This window comes from Triturus cristatus, chromosome 8, assembly GCF_964204655.1.
Source record: "Triturus cristatus chromosome 8, aTriCri1.1, whole genome shotgun sequence".
Classification (NCBI taxonomy): Eukaryota; Metazoa; Chordata; class Amphibia; order Caudata; family Salamandridae; genus Triturus; species Triturus cristatus.
This window is the reverse complement of record NC_140591.1, coordinates 776,144,292-776,168,813: the sequence shown is the minus strand read 5'-3', so window position 1 is coordinate 776,168,813 and position 24,522 is coordinate 776,144,292. Positions and strand designations below refer to the sequence as shown.

Genomic DNA, 24,522 nt, shown 5'->3' with positions numbered 1-24,522 from the left:
CTTGGTGAAGGCCTCACCTAGGTTATACTTCACTAGGGTCTCCCCGAGGTATGTCCAAGAGAACTTATCGAATGCTTTTTCAGCATCTAAGGTAACCGCGACGGTGTCAGAATTCGCTGATTTGGCTCTCTCAATGATGTGGCATAGAAAGGTTAGTGGGCGACCAATATAGCATGGAAATGAGATTAAGCACAAAAGAAGCACGCTGGATTTACCAGGAGGGGGTGGATCAACAGGGGCTGAGCAATCTCATTGAATGGAACAAGGTAGACGTCCGGTGAACACACATTAGTCTTGCCCATATAATTCCTTCATGTAGATCCTCAAGTGATTAGGCAGTTACATCTCCTATTCACAGAGATATGTATGGGGTAGGGGGGTAGGCCAGCACGTTTGGACAATTTTGAATGGCCGTGTACTCCGCCTTGTGTCACCAATTTGAAATGAAACAAATAACATGGATGACCACCTCATTGGCATGCTCCCCCACCACACTTTACTAATGGAAGCTATCAGGGCAATGATACTATAACCCTCAATTACTTAGCCTCAATTCTGAATTTTGAAATGGTGCCTCAAAGTATATGCCTGATATTAATAGAGGATGCCTCCATTTGTAAATACGATATATTTGACCGATCCACGCATTGTATAACTAAAGTGTTAGGGTTCTACGACATGAAAATAGGAGTTACATATCTAGGACCAAATACAATTTTACATTCTTTTAAAAAAATACTTGCACAATATGGCGCCCATTCCCTTCAACATGACAGAGTATAGAGGTGGAAGAAGGATGGTAAGCGTGTGCTCGGAAGTGACGTGCTGTACATTGAAATTGAGGGCCGCCTACGGACTCCGCGAGGTGCCGAGATAACGCCCGACACTCGCGCTGTGCAGATGAGCGGGTTGAGAAAGATAGGAGAACGGGTGCAAATATAGGTTTTATATTGGCCCCGGGCCCCTCTTGGTAGTTTTAATGTAAACAAGCCCCGGTGTGAATTGACGTGGGTTTAACAATGCCCATAAATCTGCAAGAAAGCAAGCGCCGAGAATTTGGCATGAGGTAGTGGGAGGGGCGTAGTAGTGTGTGTATATACACAGCTGCCTGAGTGAGTACCGGAACATTCTCTCGTAGTGCCCCGAGTTGACAGTCACAATCGAAGGAACTAGCCCTATGTCGTTAGTAACACATGTGCATAAATATGATGCCAGTTTCTTTTATCCCCTCACAGACTGACGTTATGCAGTATATGTGACAGCCAGTGTGACAGTGGACTAGGAGACACACACGCACAAAACAAAGGAGGTCATAGGTATGCCAACGAAGGGCAACTACCTGGTAAATATATTGATTTAATGAAAGTGACTCCCATATACACGATATTTTAATTGGTGTTGACGGATGAGTGGTGGTTTTCTGTTTATCTCTGTCTCCAATAGGTGTACAAAATACAGACAACTAATGGTGCAGTGTGGCTAATTAACCCCTGCCCTGATGAAATTGCCGCAAGTTCCCCCAGGCAATGAAACATGTCGGCTCTTTTAAGTGAGCAGACACACAGCACTGAATAAAGTAAGATAGCCAGTGATTTCTAACTCAATTTTAATTAGGCATGGCGGTGTTTCAATCTAGACTCCGCTATTCCTGATTGGGTTGATACTATTGTATGCCCGGATTATCTAACCGGTGCAAAGATCTCACATTTAGCACTTTTTCTTCTGTTCTGTTTGCTCTCATTTCTTCACAATTTGTGCTATGGGTTGGCAGTCGCTAATGATGAGAACCTGAGGAAGCAGGCGAGTACCAGACTGCAGACTCCCATGGTGTTACTCCCGTGAGGCACTGCCATCCTTTCCTCACACTTTTTTTCCTTTGAAGTTGGTTATTTCACACCGATGGTTGGGATATACCCTGGGAGACAGGACTTACAGATGTAACCTATTTTAACAATTTCTTGGTGATCCAGGACCCCCTTGAATAGACGGTATAAGGATAACCGCTGCTTTGTCACGCCAATCAGGGTGACCATACATGTTTGAAGGGGTCACTGAGGAGTGTATTCACCTATTGTTCGGAACAGGTCCATTGATGTTTATGATTATCCAAGTGGGGGGCGACCTGTTCTTTACCCCCTTAGCTCCTTGTTGTATATGCTTGCTTTAATTTGAACCTGTGGCTGCTGTGTGCGAACGGATTTCCAGGGCCATCTGTTTTTAATTAGAGTGGCCGCACACCTCCTTTTTTATATTTGTTTACTCTCTCGCCCCCTTCTCGTCTCACCCTCGCCCTCCCTTGTTAACCGCCTTCTCCTAAACAATTTGTGGCTTGTTGATCTCGGCCAATAACTGTGCTACATATCTAGCAGCTGCACTAAAAATAATCGTATTTTGTCAAAAGTGCCTGCTAGCATGTATTTTAGTATAATACATTAAAACAAGAGCTGCTCTCTACACACACCATATAAACAAGTGCTCTCTCCTAACACATGCTAGCTTCTCAAGTTATAGGAAGGATGAAACTTAGAGTCAGCCCTGCTTTCATTTGAACCTGTGGCTGCTGCATCTGCACAGATATCTGGGGCCATCTGTTCTTAATTAGCGTGGCCGCACCCGCTTTTTTATCTTTGTTGACTCTCTCTTCCCTGCCTGTCTCACCCTCGCCCTCCCTTGTTAACAGTCTCCACCTAACCAAGTTTGAGGCTTGTTGATCACTGCCAATAACAATCACTTATCTCCCCGTGCCTACCCTGGTTTTATTTGTTTAAATTTATTTTTATAACATTACCGGTTCACATTATCAATTCACATTAAAACAGGGGCTGCTCTCTACACACACAATATATAAACAAGCACTCTCTCCTAGCACATGCTGCCTCTCTTCTCAAGTTATAGGAAGGATGAAACTTAGAGTCAGCCCTGCTTTAATTTGAACCTGTGGCTGCTGTGTACGCACAGATTTCTGGGGCCATCTGTTTTTGTGGCTTATTGATCTCTGCCAATAACTGTGCTACATATCTAGTAGCTGCACTAAAAATAACGGTATTTTGTCAAAAGTATCTGCAAGCATGTATTTTAGTATAATACATTAAAACAGGGGCTGCTCTCTACACACACCATATAAACAAGTGCTCTCGCCTAGAACATGCTGCCTCTCTTCTCAAGTTATAGGAAGGATGAAACTTAGAGTAAGCCCTGCTTTCATTTGAACCTGTGGCTGCTGCGTGTGCACATATTTCTGGGGCCATCTACAATAACAACACAAGTGCACAATACTGAAACATATCAATATATGGATATTAGCAATGAACTTCTAATGGACTGGTTTATGATCAATACAGATGTGGAAGACTTATCTGATGCACTTATGCCATATTTACCGCAGACATGTGAAGTAATATTTTGCAATATATTCTAACAAAACAAGGGGACCCAATAGGTAGTTGAGGACCTTGGGTAATTGTTAATTTCAAACAAACAGTGGTCCTCAAAATAGTTTAAGGAGTAAAGGGAATAAATATAGTACAGAATCGAAACTATATTGAGAATGTCCAGCCGGACATCCAGTTTGCAATATTTTGCAATGGCATTATTACAAAAATATTAAAAGATATTACAACAGAATGAATATATTTATAAAACATGTATAAATGTACATCATATATATATATTTTTCCCACTCAACTTACTTTAAAGTCTTAAAAAGTTAACTAAAAATTATTGCAATAAAATCTAAACTAACAAACATTTGTCAGTTATTCCTGGGCAAACTATTGCCAATATCTTTGGTTACACGCCTATAAGGTGCCAAAAAAACAACACATATTAGCAATGCCAATAGCTCAAAAATAAAATCTAAACTACCAAGCTCTAATTTATGTATGCTAAAAAAATATTACTGCGCATTGCTCAGAAGGTACATTTTGTATTTTTAGCCTATAGGCTACTTTAGCATTAAAACTCATTGTAAAGCTGTTCCACATTTGCTTTTTCAGCAAAAAAGCTAGAACAAGATTTTTCAGTAGCACACAATTCATTACTTTGTAGTAGTGTTTAGAAACATAGTTATGTTATGAAAACATTGCCATAGCCAATACATCTCGCCTTTCAGAACATACAAGTATTTCGTTATGCAGCACAATATCCTTGGTGCAACAACATCAACTGTTGCATGGCGAAACACTTATAAGGTCCCAAAGGCGAGACCTATTGGCTATGCCAATGTTTGTTATTGTTGGCAGGGGAGCAGAGAGCTTCGCTAAGCCAGTTTTTCCCAAACGATGTAACTTCCTTATGGGTGACTTTTGTTTCCTGTTATAGAATCACATCGGCTTTGAGTTTATAAGGGTAACTTTCGATTTCCTTACATCTGATAGGGAGTTTAAGACCCCTGATGTTTAGAGAGACTCATTTCAGATTTACAGCAGGGGGGCTATTATTCATGTTGCGAAGGTATGTATGTGATTATCTGCTGTGTAAACTGAGGGTATGGCGAGTGACTAAGGAGTGGGTGATGGTCTTGGGAAATAAGCATGGCCCTGGTAATGGTCCAAGGAAAAACCCGTAGTATCTGTAATATCAGGCATAAGAAGATGGGGTTAAGTCCATGAAACCTCTCAGTGCAGAAGAAAGGAACTAGTCGCAAAAGAGAAAGTAAAAGCAAGGAACCGTGCTGGACTGTCAAACCACACTGGTTGTTGGATAATAAAGAATTACAAAAAAATTAATATAATTGAATATAACTGGTAAAAGAAAGGATCCCATACAGAAAACCCCTCCCCAAATTCCCACCCGAAACGTTGAACGTTAGGGAAACAACAGCGGGGTGAGGCCCGCCACCAAGGAGCTACAACAGGCAAAAACAAACCAAAAGATTAATCTGTAGGTCCGCTGACAAGAAAGGCATTGCACCACTATAGGTCATAGAAATTGCACGCAACTAAGTCACTAATAATATTGGCTGTGCCCAGCTAACGATGTGTGCTGCGTGTTCATGACTTGATTAGGGTATCATAGCTCGGATTTTCAGGTGGTTGGAGCATGTGCAGGAGTATGGGTGTTCGCACCTCAGACAAATAAGCATAGATGAGGATAGGTTAATAGCCTAGATTAATGGGCCCACAGGACATATATAGTGGTCCTATGTAAATGGGGGAACTGGTGGTGTCCTGTGGCACATGTGCAACAAAAAGGATGCCGCATTCCCAAAATATAGGTGCCAGGAACGTGAGGTCAAGAGTCTACATTGGACTAAGGTTGGGACAAAGCAGTTTCCACACACAGGGACGCTGGTGATAAATTATGTATAGGGCGACCAAAGAGCTAGTGTCAGAATTTGTGTCGAAAGACGTCAGAACATTGAGAACAGTGAGGAGCAGAGAGCAACTTGTGTACAGAAACAGTGATGCAGTGAAACAGTGAAAGCCCCTATGACGGGTACAGAATCACACAGAGTATAACAACACTTCGCATGCCAACTGGAAGCACAAAAATTCCATACAGCCAGGCGGACATGTAGTAAAGGATATAGCTGAAGATGGGCGCAACCTTCTTACTTTATGACATGGGCTTGATGGAAGGCATTGGGTGGGTGTCCATTGAGGCGCCGTCTCTATCATCTAGAAAAGGTTCCAGTTCTCTGAGGTCGCTGAATTTTTGGCACCTCCGATTCACCTGGATTCAAAATTTCGCTGGACCGATGAAAGAGAACTGCAGATTTGAGATCTTAAGCCTGAGTTGAAGTACAAGTAAGCCCTTTATGATCTCGAAGGAAGCCCTTTCTGATCTCAATTGTAGGTTTGGAATAATCTTGCGAGATGAAGATTTTTTTTGCCTTTGCACAATATATGGTTGTTCTTGCATCCATAACTGAGGATTAACTCTGTGTGCTGATATCTTAGAGGGTGGAGGTAAATAATTGGGTGTGTGATGTTTTTATTATGAGACTTTAACAAAGGGACACAAACCACTCTCTCCAGCTTCAACTCCTTCCCGAAAGAAAGACCTGTCATTTGTGGAATCCATCTCTACAGAAAGGCCATGCAAGAGTCTGATGAATCCTCCGAACCCTCCGGCAAGCCAAAAATGTGCAGGTTTCTATGCAGTTTCTATCTTCTAACTCAGCCACATCTCTCTGAAGGGTCTTGGTGGTAATCTGCAATTTCTGGATGTCCCTAGTTGAAAGGGCGCAGTTTGACTTCCATAGAGCTGATTCACGCCTCCACCTCCGTCGATCTGGCGTTAATACAGTTTATGTCAGACCTGATAGTACAAAGTTCCTGCTGCATCCTATCGTGTTAATCTTGGTGGATTTAGCCAGATTGTGCGCATCTGCTAGTTTGTTTTAGGAATAATGTCCATGGTATTGTCTTTTTCAGTCTTCTCTTTGATGGGTGAGTCAGGGAGTGATGGTTCTGCCTTGCTGTGCTTGTTGTTTGTTTGGACTCTTTATCTGCCAAAGTTTTGCCAGCGAGGAGACAGTACAAGGTGCATACCAGATTTGCACAATATGGATATTAGGGTCGGTGGCATCAGGACTCAGCTCTTTTGTAGATGACGACAGAAGTGGTCGTAGGACGTGGTAGAGAGCCGACTCTGGGGCCCAAACATGAGGAAGGCGCATTGAGTGAACTAGTTTATGCAGTACCGCACCAAAGGATTACTAGAGACCCAGAGCACAGGTGTATACAGAGCACAAAGTCCATGGGGCAGACGCACACATTATGATGATGGGACATCGCGCAGCCCAGAACAACCATGTCCAAAGGGATTCGCAAGGTTCCCAGGAAATTAGTCCGAGCCAAGGAAGCAGAGACCAGCAGAGTGCGAAGGTGTGCGGGACAACCTACTGGGCTCATAGCTAAGTAAGTTGTCCCGCGCACCTTCGCTATGGATTCTCACGTGCAATTAGTGTGTAGATTTGCCCGTAATCGATGAAGCCACACCGCACCATTATAGGGTCAGTTTTTACATTTTGTAAGGTATTGTTATAGATATAGGCAATTACCTTGTGATTGGGAATCAGGTCAATGAGAAATTACTTATTCCAGCCACTTGTGTAGATCAGGATTTATTGGTCCTGAAGAATTGCCACCAGATTCTTCGTGGACTGACTAGGTCAAGAAACATGTCAGCCCACCAGCTATCATAGATCATAAATTCTATTGATAGCACCCACCTTCTTTTAACATAGACTAGGGGACTCACTTATTAAAATTGTTTTAGAGAACCTTCTGACATATTTTAACCTGTACTACTCTAGTATTCAGAGCTGGCAGAATAATTTCACACCAATCTGCACTTTTCAGCCCAACACCCAGGCTTCACACTTTCGAAACGGCATACCGAAAAGATCTCCAGTAAAGAGCCCCTCTGTAGGTGCTCGTCGGGCATTGCAGCGCCGGCCTGACGTGGAGATCGCCCATGATGAAGCATGACACCCTTCTGGGTGTGTGAGGGCATTTGCATCTGAAGAGTCACGCTCGCCACTGACTCCTTGGGACTAGACTGACCTGGTTGCCATACTTCCAATCATTTTTCAGCATAGGAATAGCATACCCTACTCGTTACATTATGGCTATTTTAGGAGCATGTATGCTGGACCTTCAAGCACTACTGGTCCCCCCCTTTATGCAAGAATATCCTTAAGAATGGCCAGATCCGGCATCTGTTTAACTGCTCATCAGATTTTATTACCTAACTTTCTTCCTCAATGGCAGGGGACACATTCATCCCTAATTAGCAGTAGAAAAATACGAACGTCTGGCAGGGACCAACCCCAAGAAGATCAACTAACTGGCAGCTACTAACTTGGGGAATTCTAGCTCGAGATAGAGATGGATAACCAAGAAATGAACTGCCTTAACGTTTTATAGATTTCAATTTATAATACAGTGATGACCCAGCCAAACCTTTTCTTACTTGAAATTTACACCAAAAGTTTTAAACATATGCCAAGTATGCAGTTTTTCTTTAATGAGTACATCAGTGTACTGATGCGCAGATTACTCTGAAATGCCAGTACTATTTTGCGTTGATGGGGTGAATGCACTGCTGATCAGCCAACTTAAATGTGCTCTTGTGCCACAGATCGTAGAACTGCCCTCAGTTGCTAGGCTTGTCACTCGAACCAGGAAAAATAACAGTTTCACACCCACACTGAGATCCCTGCACTGGCCTTTCACTGAGGCAAGCACCCTGTTCAAGCCGGCTTGCCTGACTTACAAGACTCAAGTCCTACAATAACCCTCATGTCTTGCTACTAAACTACTGACTTCCAGAGATTTCTCAAAATACTTCCAAGAAATCCTCTGCATATCGTACTCAGGCCCGGAAGGTACGTACTTCCAACCAGACTTTCCCAATAGCTGGCCCAAAACTTGGGAATTTTCTTCCCTGACATTCAGATGCGCACCTATACTTCTAGGTTTTCAAGGAGAATTGACCACCAATTTTTTAGTAAGATTTCATTCGTTTTGTTGTCATGATTGTTATTTTTTTGTGTGTGACTATTTTGGTAATGTAAGCTTATTCAACACCCAGTCAGCCACAGGTGAGGTTTGTGCTACATAAAATAAAAATAAAAACATGAATGTATAAAAATGTGTTTATTTTTATTTAAGGTCTTTTTAGCAGACCTAGTTTTAAGTATAAGGCATTCAACTATTTCTGCAAGCTGTTTTGGAATCATTGGATACTTTAATTAAAGTGCTATCATTCAGCGTCCTCTTTGCTTCATGGGAGTTAAGATCTCACACTGCACCACAAAAAGATGACGATTTTGATCTTTTTTAACTTCGCAATAATCTATATCTTTTCATGAAACATTCAAGAAAGACATATCAACACAACTGCAAACATTCATAGAGGGAATTGCTAAATTCAAAACAAACTACCATATATTGGCAAAGTCTCTGCGAATAAACACTTTCTCTTTATATTAGCAGTGTAGAGCTATGCTGTACCTCTGTATGCCCTCCACCAAAGCAACTTCATCAGGCGAGGAGGAAATGTACTGTTGAGTGGTCTTCTTTAACCCATCCACAGAGTCATCCTCCTTGACTTGGACTGTATGACAAAGACTGAGAGCTCGGAAAAAAAGCTCCTCCCTCTCCTAGTGAAGAAAGCAAAGCAATATTTAATTTGAGCTCAAAGATGTCTAATACAACAATAATAAAAATGTGAGATAAAAATCAGTTCTTTAACACTTATTAGCCATACCCCAGACCGTATTTTTCCCAGTGTCTCCATGCATTTAAGCAAACATCCTATTTCCTAAACCCTACCTCGCACCTATCCCTCTTGAGGCGGGCTATCAGGAATGTCAATACGCAGAATACCATTTGGTATACTTATTCTTAATATAGCCTTTTAGAACTCTATTCTGTCCAATGCATTTCAGAGAGAAGTGAGGCCCTGTCACTGCTTCTGATCCAAAAATGTATGATGGGGCTTCTCAAAACATATTATGTTCTGACAGCATGTGTCTGGTTCAGAACCAATGGATGGTGGTAGAACGATGTTCTACTGACATACTGTTCTATAGGGAAAATCGTTCTGAGATATGAATCTGGAGTTAGCTGTGATTCTTTTCTGCTTGAAGTTCACTCAAGTAAGACAGCACAGCTGCTGCTATTAGGTTTAAGTTTTCTTACACCCTGAGGCTAAGTTTAAGCAGAGCAATGTGCTAAAGTGATCTTTTCACAGAGTAGGTTTTTAGATGATGAAAAGAATGTGCATGTTTTTATTAACAGGTGATGCTAACCTTTAATTTGACACTGAACTTGTCAGAGGAAACTTTATGTGTACATGCAAGATCGTATTCAGGCATCCTTGATGTAATTAACCTCTTCGCCGTGATGCACAAGAGTCCAAGTTATTAATATTTTTACATCCTGTCATTTACGATCATTGAGAATGGAAGACTTACCTGATATCTGAATCTATCACTATGGCTACAGCCCCCATTGCTGCTAGATATAAACACTGTATGGTTCTAGGTGATTTTAATTTACATTTTGACCAGAATACTGACCTGGAGGCTAAAAAGCTATGTGAATCTTTCAATATCTTTGGCATGCCTCCTTTTGTTTTTTCCCCAACGCATGATAGAGGCCATACTTTAGATCAGATTTTCTCGTCCCATAACATTGAACTAGACAATCCTTTAGCTCTGACTTGGTCGGACCACTTCCTGCTTACCTTCTGGATGCTTGTAGAACGTCATAAGTCCTGGTCATTACCCAGCATTCAATCTAAAGAAACTAGATCTTTTAAAAATATTACCCCCGAAACCTTAGCGAATATTTTAACTCATCACCCTATTCCGGCGGAAAGCCTTCTTGAGGATGCAGTATCTACTCTTGATAATTGGCTTTATACATGGACACTCCACCTGGCTCCTCCCAAAGTGCACAAAGACACGCGGAATAGCCCCTCGGCCCCCTGGTTCTCTGAGGAACTGAGGCAGAGTAAAAAAGCCTGTAAATGCCTTGAGCGCTCTTGGAGGAAACATTATCTCCCCCAGAGCAAGCTCATTTATAAACAGGCTCTTAAAGCCCACTTCTCGAAAGTCCGTAATGAGAAGAAAAAGTTTTTAGGAGATAAAATTGAGTCCGCAAACAATTGCAGCAAGGCACTTTTTAAAGTAGTAAAGGATTTCGTTACCCCTACTGTTACCCAGAATTCCTTCACTCCTACTGCTGAATGGACTGCAAATATTGCTACATTCTTTTACAACAAGATTAAGTCCATTCAGGACTCCTTTGCTGTATCCCCACAGTCAAATTCAGAGAGTGTCTCCGACTTCTCTGGCGGCTCCCAGACGGATATATTGGAAGAATTTCCGCCGATACCCCTGTATGCTTCCCTAACCATTATGAGAGCATTAAAATCTGGCTCGCCTTCTGACCCGTGCCCCGCCAAAATATTAGCATCTGTTGCAGAAGTTGTGAATCCGGCCGCTAATCACGTGCTGAATTTGGCACTGAGCACTGGCACTGTCCCTGCGAGATGGAAATGGGGCAAGATACTCCCTCTTCTAAAAAAAACCACGGCCGATCCAGCAGTCACTAACAACTACAGGCCTATCACACTGCTTCCTTTCTTAGCTAAAACCTTGGAAAAATATGTGAATGCAGTAATTACTAATCATCTAGAAACCACCAACGCTCTTCATGCGAGCCAATCTGGCTTTAGTGCAAATCATAGTACTGAGACAGCTCTGCTAGAAATCTCTGAAAGCATTAAGAACACTCTTGACAGAGGAGGTAAAGCAGTTCTTATACTGCTTGATCTCTCAGCCGCTTTCGATACCGTGGCCCACGACCGCCTCCTTCAGAGATTGAGGGAATGCGGCCTACGGGGCACGGTTTTTAACTGGTTCTCCTCTTTCTTCAATGAGCGTCAACAATCAGTCTGGTCTCCTCCTTTCTCTGCTGTTATTCCCCCAATTAAATGTGGGAGTACCCCAGGGCTCCGTGTTGAGCTCGACTCTTTGGCCCCATTGGCCTCTCTTGCTGAAACATTTGGAGCCAAGATTATAACATATGCTGACGACTCTCAAATTTTGTTTACTTATGGGAAGGATGAACCTTTTAATGAATCTTCAATCAGGGAATGTCTGTCCAATATTTTTAGATGGTTTCATCTGAACCAGCTGTCCTGCAATTCGGCTAAGACTGAAATTATCTTCTTTGGAAACATTCCTGGGGACGAGTGGAAAAATTGGTGGCCACAGGACCAGCCTTCTTCACCCAACCCTGTGACTACAGTGAAAAATCTTGGAGTCTTATTGGACTCAGATCTCTCTATGAAATCGCAGGTGAAATCTGTGACGGGCACAGGTTTCAGGCTTCCCAAAATGATGAGGAATTTTCTCTCCCTTCTGTCTATGCCTCATAGACAGACTGTAGTTCAGGCTCTTATCATCTCCAGATTAGACTACGCAAATGTTCTCTATCTGGGCATCCCGAAATTTTTGATGAAGCGTCTGCAATTGGTTCAGAATGCTACAGCCAGGGCTGTTGTGAGGGTCGGTCCTAGGACCCATTTGTCTAGCCTTTTCAAAACACTTCATTGGCTCAAAGTAAAATATAGAACCAATTTCAAGGCACTGGTCCTTGCTTTTAAAGTGCTTCACGATATAGGGGCTTCCTATCTTAAAAAGAGAATCATCCCCTATTGCCCTGTGAGGACGTTAAGATCTTCTACTCTCTATCTGCTTCGGGTGCCAAAGTTCTTTCTAACCAGGAAGGGAGGTCGCTCCTTCCAGGTGATTGTTAGTAAATTATGGAACACCCTCCCTCTGGCCCTCAGAAGCAATTCTGAACTCCTCAGTTTTAGACAGCATCTTAAGACCTGGCTGTTCCCCCTATAGACTGCAATACGTCGCTATGACAGGACAGGAAGTCGTGTGTGAGCTCCTGGTGTCGGGCAGGTACTTCTAGCGCCGGGACACTCTTTTTGAGTAGCCGAGCGCTTTATAAATCCCTTTTAACATAACATAACATATCCCAATGAAGTACACTCGTTTTTCGAATTACTGAAATGCGGTACTTGATTTCACTTTAGTTTCACCCCAAACCTTTGGACTCTTTACCTCACTTTAGTTTCACCCCAAACCTTTGGACTCTTTACCTCTTTTGAAATCATTAGAAGGACAGAGAGAGACTTTGCTGCCTAACAGACACTCTTGTACCATAATTTTCCAAGACATGAACACAGGAAGTAGGCAAGCCTAATGGCTGCTAGCGTTTAAAGCGTATTTCTTGGACCACATCAGTTTGAGAGAAGTTTATTAAACGGATGGGTACACACGAGCTTCGAGCGCTTCTGCTTGGTTTTATTGAGAAGGGAAAAAATCCATCAAAAGGAGCTTTTGTTCTGGGAAAAATAATTAAATATATACTTGAGCACTGTACCACTTCCCAAAACACCAGAAAATCAGTTCAGTATATACAAAATGTTAGTTAATAAAAAATTTAAAAAAAGTAAGCGAAAAAGGCTTTTGAACAGAAAGGTAAGAAAATGTAGTAGTTTATCCTTTATTTTTGTTCCTAGTTAGAAAGGGTTAAGATACTAAAGAAAAATAATAAACGTAAGGTATGGGAAACTGGAAGGAGTTATATGCATCAGCAGTGGCTAACAGTACCTAAATTGCGGACGTCTTGCAGCTCCAAAACCTATTGAAGCTTAATTTTCGACCTCAATTTTGAATATGATGTGTGTAATTCATCTCCAGAATAAACTTGGGTCTCTCACATCAAATCTTTGTACATGGATAATGTGTGCAGCTAGGAAATTCTGTATGCCTCAACTCTTGCTAAGGCCCCTCTAGAAAGTAGCTCTCTCTCTAAAATCATCAAAGCATCTAAATCTCAAGGCACTTCTGGTCTGGTCCTAATGGTCTACCAAATAATCTCTTTATAGCCAATCTGGAATTTTGGCCACCTTGGCAGACCAAGATGTTTATTTGGGCATACAAATCCCAGATTGTTCCATCTTCCTAGCAGGTCTCTATTTTACCTCTGATCTATAAACAGGGGGATCCCACCTGTAGCGTTCTCCCCAGCCTGAGTACCCGCAAAGGACTATGCCACATACGGAGCTTAGTAATACCCATCTTTATTCTTCTGAGTGTAACTGCGAACGCAACATTCTAAACCAGCCTTCAATGCATTCCACTCTAACGCTTACGTCACAGTTCGACGGAGTCCATCTGGAGCTAAAAGGGTCCCATAATTTCTAATTCGCAAGACACTACATCTCCCCCTCTGTTAAATAAAAAATTACATTTTTTACAAAATATTAATATAGATAGACATACACATTCCAATCTCATCAATCAATCTTCTTGCCACTTTAACTGTTCAACCTGATCTTGTTCTGGTAAACTGGGAGGTGTCATCACCGATGTCTAGGATCTGCGTCAATGGTGTAGAAGGAACAGCAGTTGCTGATGTTTTAGACCCAATCTCTCTTTCAACTACTACATAGGATGAACGATTGGTCAAGTGCCTGAAATTAGAAGAGTTTCACGTAACAGACTTCCCAGGCCGCTGGGCAGTCACCATGCATCCCTTAGTAGACAGATGCACTGGATCTTCTCTGTTAAAGATGATGTTCTTTGCATGTTGTCTTTTGTCAGCACACATTTTCATCTTTTGTTTGTTAACCAAGTCCTCCTCATGAGCTGTTGTCTCATCTTTCTTTCTCTAATTGGTCTGCTGAGGTAACTTGGTATTCATTGCTCTCCTGAACATCAAAGTTGTAGGACTTTCACCTGTGGTCGAGACGAGTGTTGAACGAAAAGCTCTCAAGGTGGAATTCAATACAGTTTGATAATTGAGTTTCTCAAGAGTGGCATGCTGCATGTTGGAAACAGCCCCACTCCCACTCCGCAGGGTGGTGGAGGGCCTTCCCGACACAATGGGGTAGCTTGGCTCGAGTGGTCAGGAAACAGGCGCAGTGCTAAGCATACAATATACCCATACAATAACCATGCGTGCATCCGTTCCAAAAACGACTCTACACCGTAAAAATTATGAAAATATTCTTTCTTTATCTTTTTCTCTTAGTTGCTGATTGGAAAAATAAATAAGACAATCACAATATACAAATTCTTAAATAGAGCAGGTCAAATAAATATTTGCTGTTTGCTGAAATAAATAGGGGTGATCATAAATAACAGGGCATAAATACAAGTGCAATATATACAGACAATTAAATACTTTGAGGTAATAAATACTGTACCCATAAATACTGTACCAATAAATACTGTACACCAACAAGTCCTGTGGACCTATAAATACAGTGCAGCATTAAATAGATAAGAACTTAATAAATACAGTTTCCTCAATAAATAATTAGAAGTATACAGTAGCACTCATGAATCAGATGACACTTCAATACTTAAGGGCTGATTTGGCCCAGGCACAGCTTGTAGGGTGTGGAAGGCTTGGGGGGTCCTACTCCCTGGCTGAGGCAAAGGCTGAGGCCTAAACTGAGGTAGATCAAAGGGGGGAATTCCAATGCCCTGGCTTTCCTCTCCACACAACCTCTCTAGGTTAGTCCCAGTTCACCCCAGGCACAGTCAGGTGGGTTTCAGCACCTCCCTAGCCCCTTAGAGTAGTCTCTCAGGTCTCCACAGGGCCTTAGGCGCCCTCTACTCCACTTACTGCCCTTTTCTGATGTTCCGACGCCGCTGGAGTCGTGTCGACGCCGTGAGGCGGTTCCGGTTCGGTCTCGGCGGCCTCGGCACAATGTCAGTTCTTTGACGACGCCGGCAGGCGGTTCCGGTCCGATGTCGGTGGCCTCGGTTCGATCTCGACCTCCGATTCGACGGCGTCGGGCAGTCTCTTCACGATGTCGACTTCGGGCGGCTCCGGTCCGATGGCGCTCTCGGCTCCGATGACGTCGGCCGGCCTGGCCTCGATGTCGACTTCCGGCGACTCCGGGGTGCGATCCTCACCCCCGACCTCCGGTGCTCCTCCTCACAGGTTCCGGGCGACTCCGGAGTGCGATCCTCACTCCCGACCTCCGGTGCTCCTCTACCTCGGTCTCCGACGACTCCGGAGGGCGGACTTCACCCTTCCGATGACGCCGCTCACTCGACCTCGGTTCACCTCCTTCTCGACCCTTGGTATTCCTCTCGACCTCCGCCGGCGCCCTCTTACGACCTCAGGCGGCTCCGGGTACGACGTCTGCTACCTCAGTCAGCGCCGCTTCTCCTCCTCGGGCTCCAGGTCTTCGGCTACTCGACGCCAGGCTCCAGGGAAACCAGTTCTCAGGTCAGAATCTTACTGCTTTCTTGGTTCTAAGGCCTGTTCCTGCTGTCCAGGTCCTTAGGATGGTTTTCTTCTGACTTCTTCCCACACAGGCTATAGGCTGGGATCCATCAGTAGGGACAAGTATCAAGGGTGGGTTTATGGACCCCACTCCAGGCACAAGTTTCCACCCCTGCTGCTTCACTCCTTCCTCCTTCACTCTTGTGCTCCTCTCTCTTCACCAGTCAGGTGCCAACTGCCAGCTCCAACTGCCAACTGCCTCTCTTATCCTCCCAACATTCTAAACGGTTTCCAACTGTCACACAGTTCTGGAATCTCCTGGAAGGTTCTGGAAGGTGCTGGTAGGTTCCAGTGGATGCTGGTGATGTCACAGGAGGCCACCATTTTGTGCTTCAGGCCCTCAGACAGAAGTTTCAGGGGTAGCTAAAATGGCTCCCTGAATCTGCAGCAACACTAAAAAGTCTGGTGGTTCCCAAAAAGGAAAAATTCAAACAGGGTTTGAGGCAAAAGTGGGACAAAATAAATAATGATGAGGAGGGACCACCCAAAGGGCTGACAGGTCTAACACGCGTCCCCCCCAGCTGAAAGTGGGGAGAGCTACCCAACCCCTTGGGAGTTCTCATCACTAAGGCGGAAATACCTTGAGAGACCGTCTGCATTGGCGTGGTCCACTCCAGGCCGATGTTCCACCTGAAAGTCCATCCCCTGTAGGGAAATAGACCACCTCAACAACTTGGGATTCTCCCCCTTCATCTGCATCAGCCAACGAAGGGGTCGGTGGTCGGTCTGAACTAGGAAGTGCGAGCCAAACAGGTATGGCCGCAACTTCTTCAGAGCCCATACCACTGCAAAGGCTTCACGCTCTATTGCACTCCACTTCTGTTCCCGGGGAAGTAGTCTCCTGGATAGGAAGACCACGGGTTGATCCAGACCCTCTTCGTTGAGTTGCGATAACACTGCCCCAATGCCATGTTCTGATGCATCTGTCTGGACAATGAACTTCTTGGAAAAGTCTGGGGCCCTTAAGACCGGGGCCTCGCACATGGCTTTCTTCAATCTCTCAAAGGCTTGCTGACAAGCCTCCGTCCAGACTACCCGTCGAGGTTGTTTGTTGGACGTGAGCTCCGTGAGAGGGGCTACGATGGTACCGTACCCCTTCACGAAGCGGCGATAGTATCCCGTGAGGCCCAAAAATGCTCGGACCTCAGTCTGTGTCTTGGGGGGTTCCCAGGCCATGATGGCCTCGATCTTCGCCTGGAGGGGTTGCACCGCTCCCCTACCCACCAAGTGTCCAAGGTACACTACCGACCCCTGCCCGATCTGGCACTTGCTGGCCTTGATCGTCAATCCAGCTTGTCTCAGGGCCTGGAGAACAGCTTGCAGGTGACGCAAGTGATCCTCCCAGCTGTTACTGAAGACGGCTATGTCATCCAGATAAGCAGCAGAGAAACTCTCCATTCCGGTGAGGATCTGGTTTACCAGGCGCTGAAACGTGGCAGGTGCGTTCTTGAGCCCAAAGGGCATCACACAGAACTGGTAGTGGCCATTGGGCGTGGAGAAGGCTGACCTTTCCCTTGCTCCATCAGTCAAAGAGATCTGCCAGTACCCCGAAGTAAGGTCAAAGGTACTTAGATATTGGGCAGCTCCCAGCCGGTCAATTAATTCATCCGCCCTAGGGATCGGATGAGCATCAGTCTTTGTCACTGAATTCAGTCCCCGGTAGTCCACACAGAACCTCAGTTCTGGTTGGGCACCCGGTGGTGCAGCTTTCGGTACTAACACCACCGGACTAGACCAGGGGCTGCTAGAAGGTTCAATCACTCCTAGCTCCAGCATCTTAGTGACTTCACTATGAATGCTGGCCTTCACCTTGTCTGACATCCGGTAGATCTTGGACTTCACAGGTGGGCTGTCTCCTGTGTCCACGTCATGGACGCACAGGTGAGTCCTACCCGGGACAAGGGAGAACAACGAAGAGTACTGCCCCAGGACCTGGCGACAGTCCTCCTGCTGTTCAGGAGTTAGAGATGGGGAGAGAATCACTCCCTCCACCGACCCATCCTTTTCTTGAGACGCAAACAGATCGGGGAGAGGCTCGCTTTCCACGTCCTCTCCTCCGTCAGTCACCATCATCAAGATGACTTCGGGCCTCTCGTGGTGGGGTTTGAGGCGGTTGGCATGCAGCACCCGCAGGGGCTGACGAGGGGTCTTCAGGTCCACCAAGTAGGTAGCCTTACCCTTCTTCTCCAACACCTCAAAGGGTCCTGACCAGCGATCCTGGAGGGCACTAAGCTCTCCTGGTTCGATCACCCACACCTTCTGGCCAGGCTCCAACTCCACCGGGTGAGCGTTGTGGTCATACCACGCCTTCATTACTGCTTGGCTGGCTTCCAAGTTGTCAGAAGCTTGCTTCCACAACTTAGCCATTTGGCTCCGGAAGGCCAGCATGTAGCTCACCACATCCTGGGGGAGCTTTCTGGGAGTTCTTTCCCATCCGTCTCTCACCAGGTTAAGAGGTCCACGTACAGGGTGCCCATACAGAAGCTCGAAGGGGCTGAAGCCCACTCCCTTCTGTGGCACTTCCCTGTAGGAAAAAAGTAAACAGGGTAGGAGGACGTCCCATTTCCTCCGCAGGCTTTCAGGCAGACTTCTGATCATGCCTTTTAAGGTTTTATTAAACCTCTCCACCAGACCATTGGTCTGGGGGTGGTAAGGAGTTGTGAACCGGTAGGTCACTCCACACTCCTTCCACATTGCCCGCATATATGCTGACATGAAGTTGGTCCCCCTGTCGGACACAACTTCCTTGGGAAAACCCACTCGGGTAAAGATTCCCATCAGGGCCCTAGCCACAACAGGTGCTGTTATGGTCCTCAGAGGTATTGCCTCTGGGTACCGTGTGGCATGATCCACCAGAACCAGGATAAACCTGTGACCAGCTGTAGTTGGTGGATCTAACGGACCCACAATGTCGATGCCCACCCTTTCAAAGGGGGTGCTAACGACAGGAAGTGGTTCCAGGGGAGCTTTCAGCTTCACCCCTGTTTTCCCACTGGCTTGGCAAGACACACATGTCCGGCAGTAGGTATCGGACGACACTTTCATCTGAGGCCAATAAAAGTGTGGGACAAGACGGGCGAAGGTCTTGTCTTGCCCCAGGTGTCCTGCCAAGGGGATCTCGTGAGCCAACTCTAAAAGGAAGGCTCGATAACGTTGAGGGACTACCAAGGCTCGTGACGATCCATGTAGGGGTGCCTTGGGTTCACTGTAGAGGAGGCCATCCTCCCAGTAAACACTGTAGTTCCCTTCAACGTTCCCTGCTGCCTGGGCTTCGGCCTGTCGCCTCAGCCCCTCAAGGGTAGGGCACTCCCTCTGGCCCTGGCAGAATTCCTCCCTGGACGGGCCTCCCTCCACGTGCCACTCGGCCGGGATGGGTAGGTCCTCCAGGTTGGTAACGTCCCCCTCCGCAGACTCCTGGTCCACCACCTCCGGTGGCCTATCCGTCCTACGGGGTGGAGACGCCGAGGCAGGCTCCTCCTGTCCTCGGTTCTTCCCTTGACTGGCAGCTGGCTGGGCCTTTGTTCCAGGCTCCAGCCGGAATGAACTCCCTCTTCGGGTAGTCCCGGACCTTGTGCTAACACAGGCCCAGTCAGGTGTACCCAGCATCTCGGTATGAGTCCGGTATTCCACCTCCTTCCAAGCGTTGTGCTCCATGTCATTGCCCAGCAGACAATCGACTGGCACGGCAGGGCTTACGGCAACTCGAAGTGAACCTGCAACCCCCCCCCATTCAAAGGGAACCTCAGCCACGGGATAGTGGCCGGTTCTGCCGTCAGCCATCGCGGCTGGGTGGAGTACATCGGGAATGACTTGCTCTGGAGACACCAGTTGGCTACGTACCATAGTCATACTGGCTCCTGTGTCTCTCAGAGCCTCCCCTCTCTGGCCGTTGATGGTGATCCACTGCCCATACTTTGCAGTATTTGCGGGCACCTGGATCTTAGGAACCATCTCCCGTTCTCCCAGGGACACTAAAGTGACACCCGCCCACTCCCTTCCCTTAGTTAAGGGCATCTCCTCCCCGAGCACTACACTAGCTACTCCGGGGGGCTTTCCTCCAGTGGGAGGGGGTGAGCGTTTCTGACACTTCGGATCTCCTTTATAGTGTCCAACGCCACCGCACTCGTAGCAATGGACAACCCTTGGCTGCTGACTCTGGCCAGGATTAGGGTTTCTGGGTGGGTTAGCCTTAGAGGTGAATCCTGTTCCCTTCCCTTGGAAGTTATTTTGGGGGCCTTTGGAGAACTCCTTTTTCTTTTCCCCTCCTTCTTTCTTCTGGGGGGCGCCCTGTCCGGCCTTTTGAGTATCCCCTCCAGTCCCCCTTGTGGACACCCGGGTACTAGCCCAAATGTCCGCCTCCTCAGCAAGCTTCCGGGGACTGGTCAGCTTGCTATCCACCAGGTGTTGCCGCAGTTCAGGGAAACATTTCTCGAGTAGGTGTTCCTTCAATACTAGGTCAAACAGCTCCTCGTAGTTCCTTACTTCACTGCCTTGAATCCAACCTTCCATTGCCTTCTTTGCATAGTCCAGGAAGTCCACCCAATTCTGTGTGCCCAGTTTGTGACTACCCCTGAACTTCTGTCTGTACTTTTCCGGAGTTAGTCCAAACTTTCTGATGAGCGCCAGTTTCATGGTGGGGTAGTGGGTTTGCTCATCCTCTTCGAGGGCCAATAAAGCATCCCTACCAGCTGGAGGCATGTACTTATACAGTCCCCCTCCCCAATACTTCACTGGAACCCCATGGGCCCTCAATGAGACCTCATAGGCTGCTAGCCACTTGGCGATGTCGTCACCTGCCCCATAGCTCGCTACAATGTCCTTTGGCAGGTAAGGTTTGGATTCCCTGGTGGACTCTTGGTTTTGGCTGCCACCATTAGGAACAGGTTGTGCCCCGATTCTCAAAATCTGAAGATCTATTTCTTTCAGTCGCAATTCATGGGCCATCCTCTGCTCCTCTTTCTCCTTTTCCAGCCTTGCTAAGTCCCATGTGAGCTGTCTCTTCTCTCTCCGGTCTGCTAACTCCACTTCGGATAAGCCCCCACTAGAGACAGTGCTGCCCTTCCTAGAAAGTGTCCTGGGCCCTGCGGACAGGTTCCCCACCTCAGGTTGGTACATCTCAGCCCCCTCGGGGTCAGGCTCTCCATCCCTGTCTTCTTCCTCAGCCTTGCTTTCCCTGCGTGCCTCCCCCCAAGCCCTTAAGCTGGTTTGGAGTGCACCCTTCTTTGCTCCTGGGGGACAGTACACCCCCTCTCGCTGGCAAAACTCCCTGAGTTGGGCCACAGTGTACGTGTCTAGATTTTCAAGAACAAACTCCATCTTGCCCACTCAGGTTAGAGGACAGGTTTTGTGCAGTAACAATGTAGGGTGGTACCTTTAATAATACCTCCTCCCACCACCAGAGTAAATTTGGAAAAAACAAAAACCCACAATTAGGAAGGCCGCTGTGAGAAAACTCCCGGTGTAGGCCTATGGACTACCCACAGTTATTGTTGAGTATATGTAGGCACAGCTCTATCCCACCACTGAACACCAATTTATGTTGGAAACAGCCCCACTCCCACTCCGCAGGGTGGTGGAGGGCCTTCCCGACACAATGGGGTAGCTTGGCTCGAGTGGTCAGGAAACAGGCGCAGTGCTAAGCATACAATATACCCATACAATAACCATGCGTGCATCCGTTCCAAAAACGACTCTACACCGTAAAAATTATGAAAATATTCTTTCTTTATCTTTTTCTCTTAGTTGCTGATTGGAAAAATAAATAAGACAATCACAATATACAAATTCTTAAATAGAGCAGGTCAAATAAATATTTGCTGTTTGCTGAAATAAATAGGGGTGATCATAAATAACAGGGCATAAATACAAGTGCAATATATACAGACAATTAAATACTTTGAGGTAATAAATACTGTACCCATAAATACTGTACCAATAAATACTGTACACCAACAAGTCCTGTGGACCTATAAATACAGTGCAGCATTAAATAGATAAGAACTTAATAAATACAGTTTCCTCAATAAATAATTAGAAGTATACAGTAGCACTCATGAATCAGATGACACTTCAATACTTAAGGGCTGATTTGGCCCAGGCACAGCTTGTAGGGTGTGGAAGGCTTGGGGGGTCCTACTCCCTGGCTGAGGCAAAGGCTGAGGCCTAAACTGAGGTAGATCAAAGGGGGGAATTCCAATGCCCTGGCTTTCCTCTCCACACAACCTCTCTAGGTTAGTCCCAGTTCACCCCAGGCACAGTCAGGTGGGTTTCAGCACCTCCCTAGCCCCTTAGAGTAGTCTCTCAGGTCTCCACAGGGCCTTAGGCGCCCTCTACTCCACTTACTGCCCTTTTCTGATGTTCCGACGCCGCTGGAGTCGTGTCGACGCCGTGAGGCGGTTCCGGTTCGGTCTCGGCGGCCTCGGCACAATGTCAGTTCTTTGACGACGCCGGCAGGCGGTTCCGGTCCGATGTCGGTGGCCTCGGTTCGATCTCGACCTCCGATTCGACGGCGTCGGGCAGTCTCTTCACGATGTCGACTTCGGGCGGCTCCGGTCCGATGGCGCTCTCGGCTCCGATGACGTCGGCCGGCCTGGCCTCGATGTCGACTTCCGGCGACTCCGGGGTGCGATCCTCACCCCCGACCTCCGGTGCTCCTCCTCACAGGTTCCGGGCGACTCCGGAGTGCGATCCTCACTCCCGACCTCCGGTGCTCCTCTACCTCGGTCTCCGACGACTCCGGAGGGCGGACTTCACCCTTCCGATGACGCCGCTCACTCGACCTCGGTTCACCTCCTTCTCGACCCTTGGTATTCCTCTCGACCTCCGCCGGCGCCCTCTTACGACCTCAGGCGGCTCCGGGTACGACGTCTGCTACCTCAGTCAGCGCCGCTTCTCCTCCTCGGGCTCCAGGTCTTCGGCTACTCGACGCCAGGCTCCAGGGAAACCAGTTCTCAGGTCAGAATCTTACTGCTTTCTTGGTTCTAAGGCCTGTTCCTGCTGTCCAGGTCCTTAGGATGGTTTTCTTCTGACTTCTTCCCACACAGGCTATAGGCTGGGATCCATCAGTAGGGACAAGTATCAAGGGTGGGTTTATGGACCCCACTCCAGGCACAAGTTTCCACCCCTGCTGCTTCACTCCTTCCTCCTTCACTCTTGTGCTCCTCTCTCTTCACCAGTCAGGTGCCAACTGCCAGCTCCAACTGCCAACTGCCTCTCTTATCCTCCCAACATTCTAAACGGTTTCCAACTGTCACACAGTTCTGGAATCTCCTGGAAGGTTCTGGAAGGTGCTGGTAGGTTCCAGTGGATGCTGGTGATGTCACAGGAGGCCACCATTTTGTGCTTCAGGCCCTCAGACAGAAGTTTCAGGGGTAGCTAAAATGGCTCCCTGAATCTGCAGCAACACTAAAAAGTCTGGTGGTTCCCAAAAAGGAAAAATTCAAACAGGGTTTGAGGCAAAAGTGGGACAAAATAAATAATGATGAGGAGGGACCACCCAAAGGGCTGACAGGTCTAACACTGCACTACTTTCTTTAGAGTACTCATAAAACGCTCAACAAGCCCATTGGCTTGTGGCCATGAAGGTGTGTGCTTTCGATGCTTTATTTTTAAATGCTTCAAGATATCTCAGGACTCTCGACTATTGAAAGACGGGCCATTGTCACACTTCACTGTGGTTGGAACACCCCATGTCACAAAGATGCCATCTAGTCTTTCAATGACTCGTTCTTGATTTGTACATGAAAAATCTTCAATTAGTGGAAATCATGGGTATTCATCCATAATCACCAATAAATGATGTCCAATGTCAAGTGGACTGAAGAATTCAATGGCTATTCTCTCCCAAGCGTGCTTCGGGAGTTCTTAAATGTTCAGGGTGTGGTGAATAGTTTTTGTAGAAAGGTAGTTGCATAAATGACAGGCCTTTAATTCTTTTTCAACCCTGTCATCAAGGTAAGGAAACCAAACTCTGGTTTGGAGAGCTCATTTTGTGGCTCCAATTGCATGGTGCCCTTCATGGGCTACCTCAATTATTTTGTGTCTCAGACTCTAAAGCATCAGGATTCTCACACCTCATAATATAAATCCTTCTCAAGTTATGAACAGTTCATCCTTGACATTTTTGTACTTTTGATATTCACCATCAATGGTGAGCGGTCAAGTGTTTTGGTTCCATGACTGACGTGTAATTATATCCTTCAGCTTTAACATATCACTATCATGGCCCCTGGCAGTGAGAATCTGGGGTAACAAAATGGCTGCTGGTGTGTTTGATTTTACAATGAAGTTGATATAGGCCTCAACCATCTTGGATGGAGTACCGTGACCTTGTATAGGCACTCTGGAAAAGTAGTCAGCAGGATTCTGATCCTTCCCTGGACGATGCACAATGGAATAATCATACTCTTGAAGCCATATACCCCATCGTTCAATACTAGGAAGCATTTTGGCCTTTGAATTTCCAAATATAGTCTGTAAACCTGATGATCAGTTACCATTGTAAAAGGTTTTCTGTTCTGGAATACATGGAAATGTTCAGAAGCCCATACCACAACTAAGCTTTCTTTCTAAGGTTGTGAGTAAGCACGTTCTATTTGGGACAGACCTCTACTTGCATATGCCACAATATGCCTTTGAGCATTTGGGTGTGCACTGTGTTGTGCAAGGATAGCGCCTA

At 46.3% G+C, this 24,522-nt stretch overlaps 1 protein-coding gene across 3 annotated transcripts in view; it reads right to left on the bottom strand.

The window, feature by feature from the left end:
- Window positions 1–24,522, bottom strand: part of ATP11A (ATPase phospholipid transporting 11A) — a 791,426-nt gene that overhangs the window by 221,726 nt on the left and 545,178 nt on the right. For all 3 annotated transcript variants that reach the window (XM_085622216.1, XM_085622218.1, XM_085622217.1), the window contains exon 14: window positions 8,964–9,112. In XM_085622216.1, the coding sequence (XP_085478342.1) occupies window positions 8,964–9,112 (149 nt within the window). The remainder of the gene's footprint in view (window positions 1–8,963; window positions 9,113–24,522) is intronic.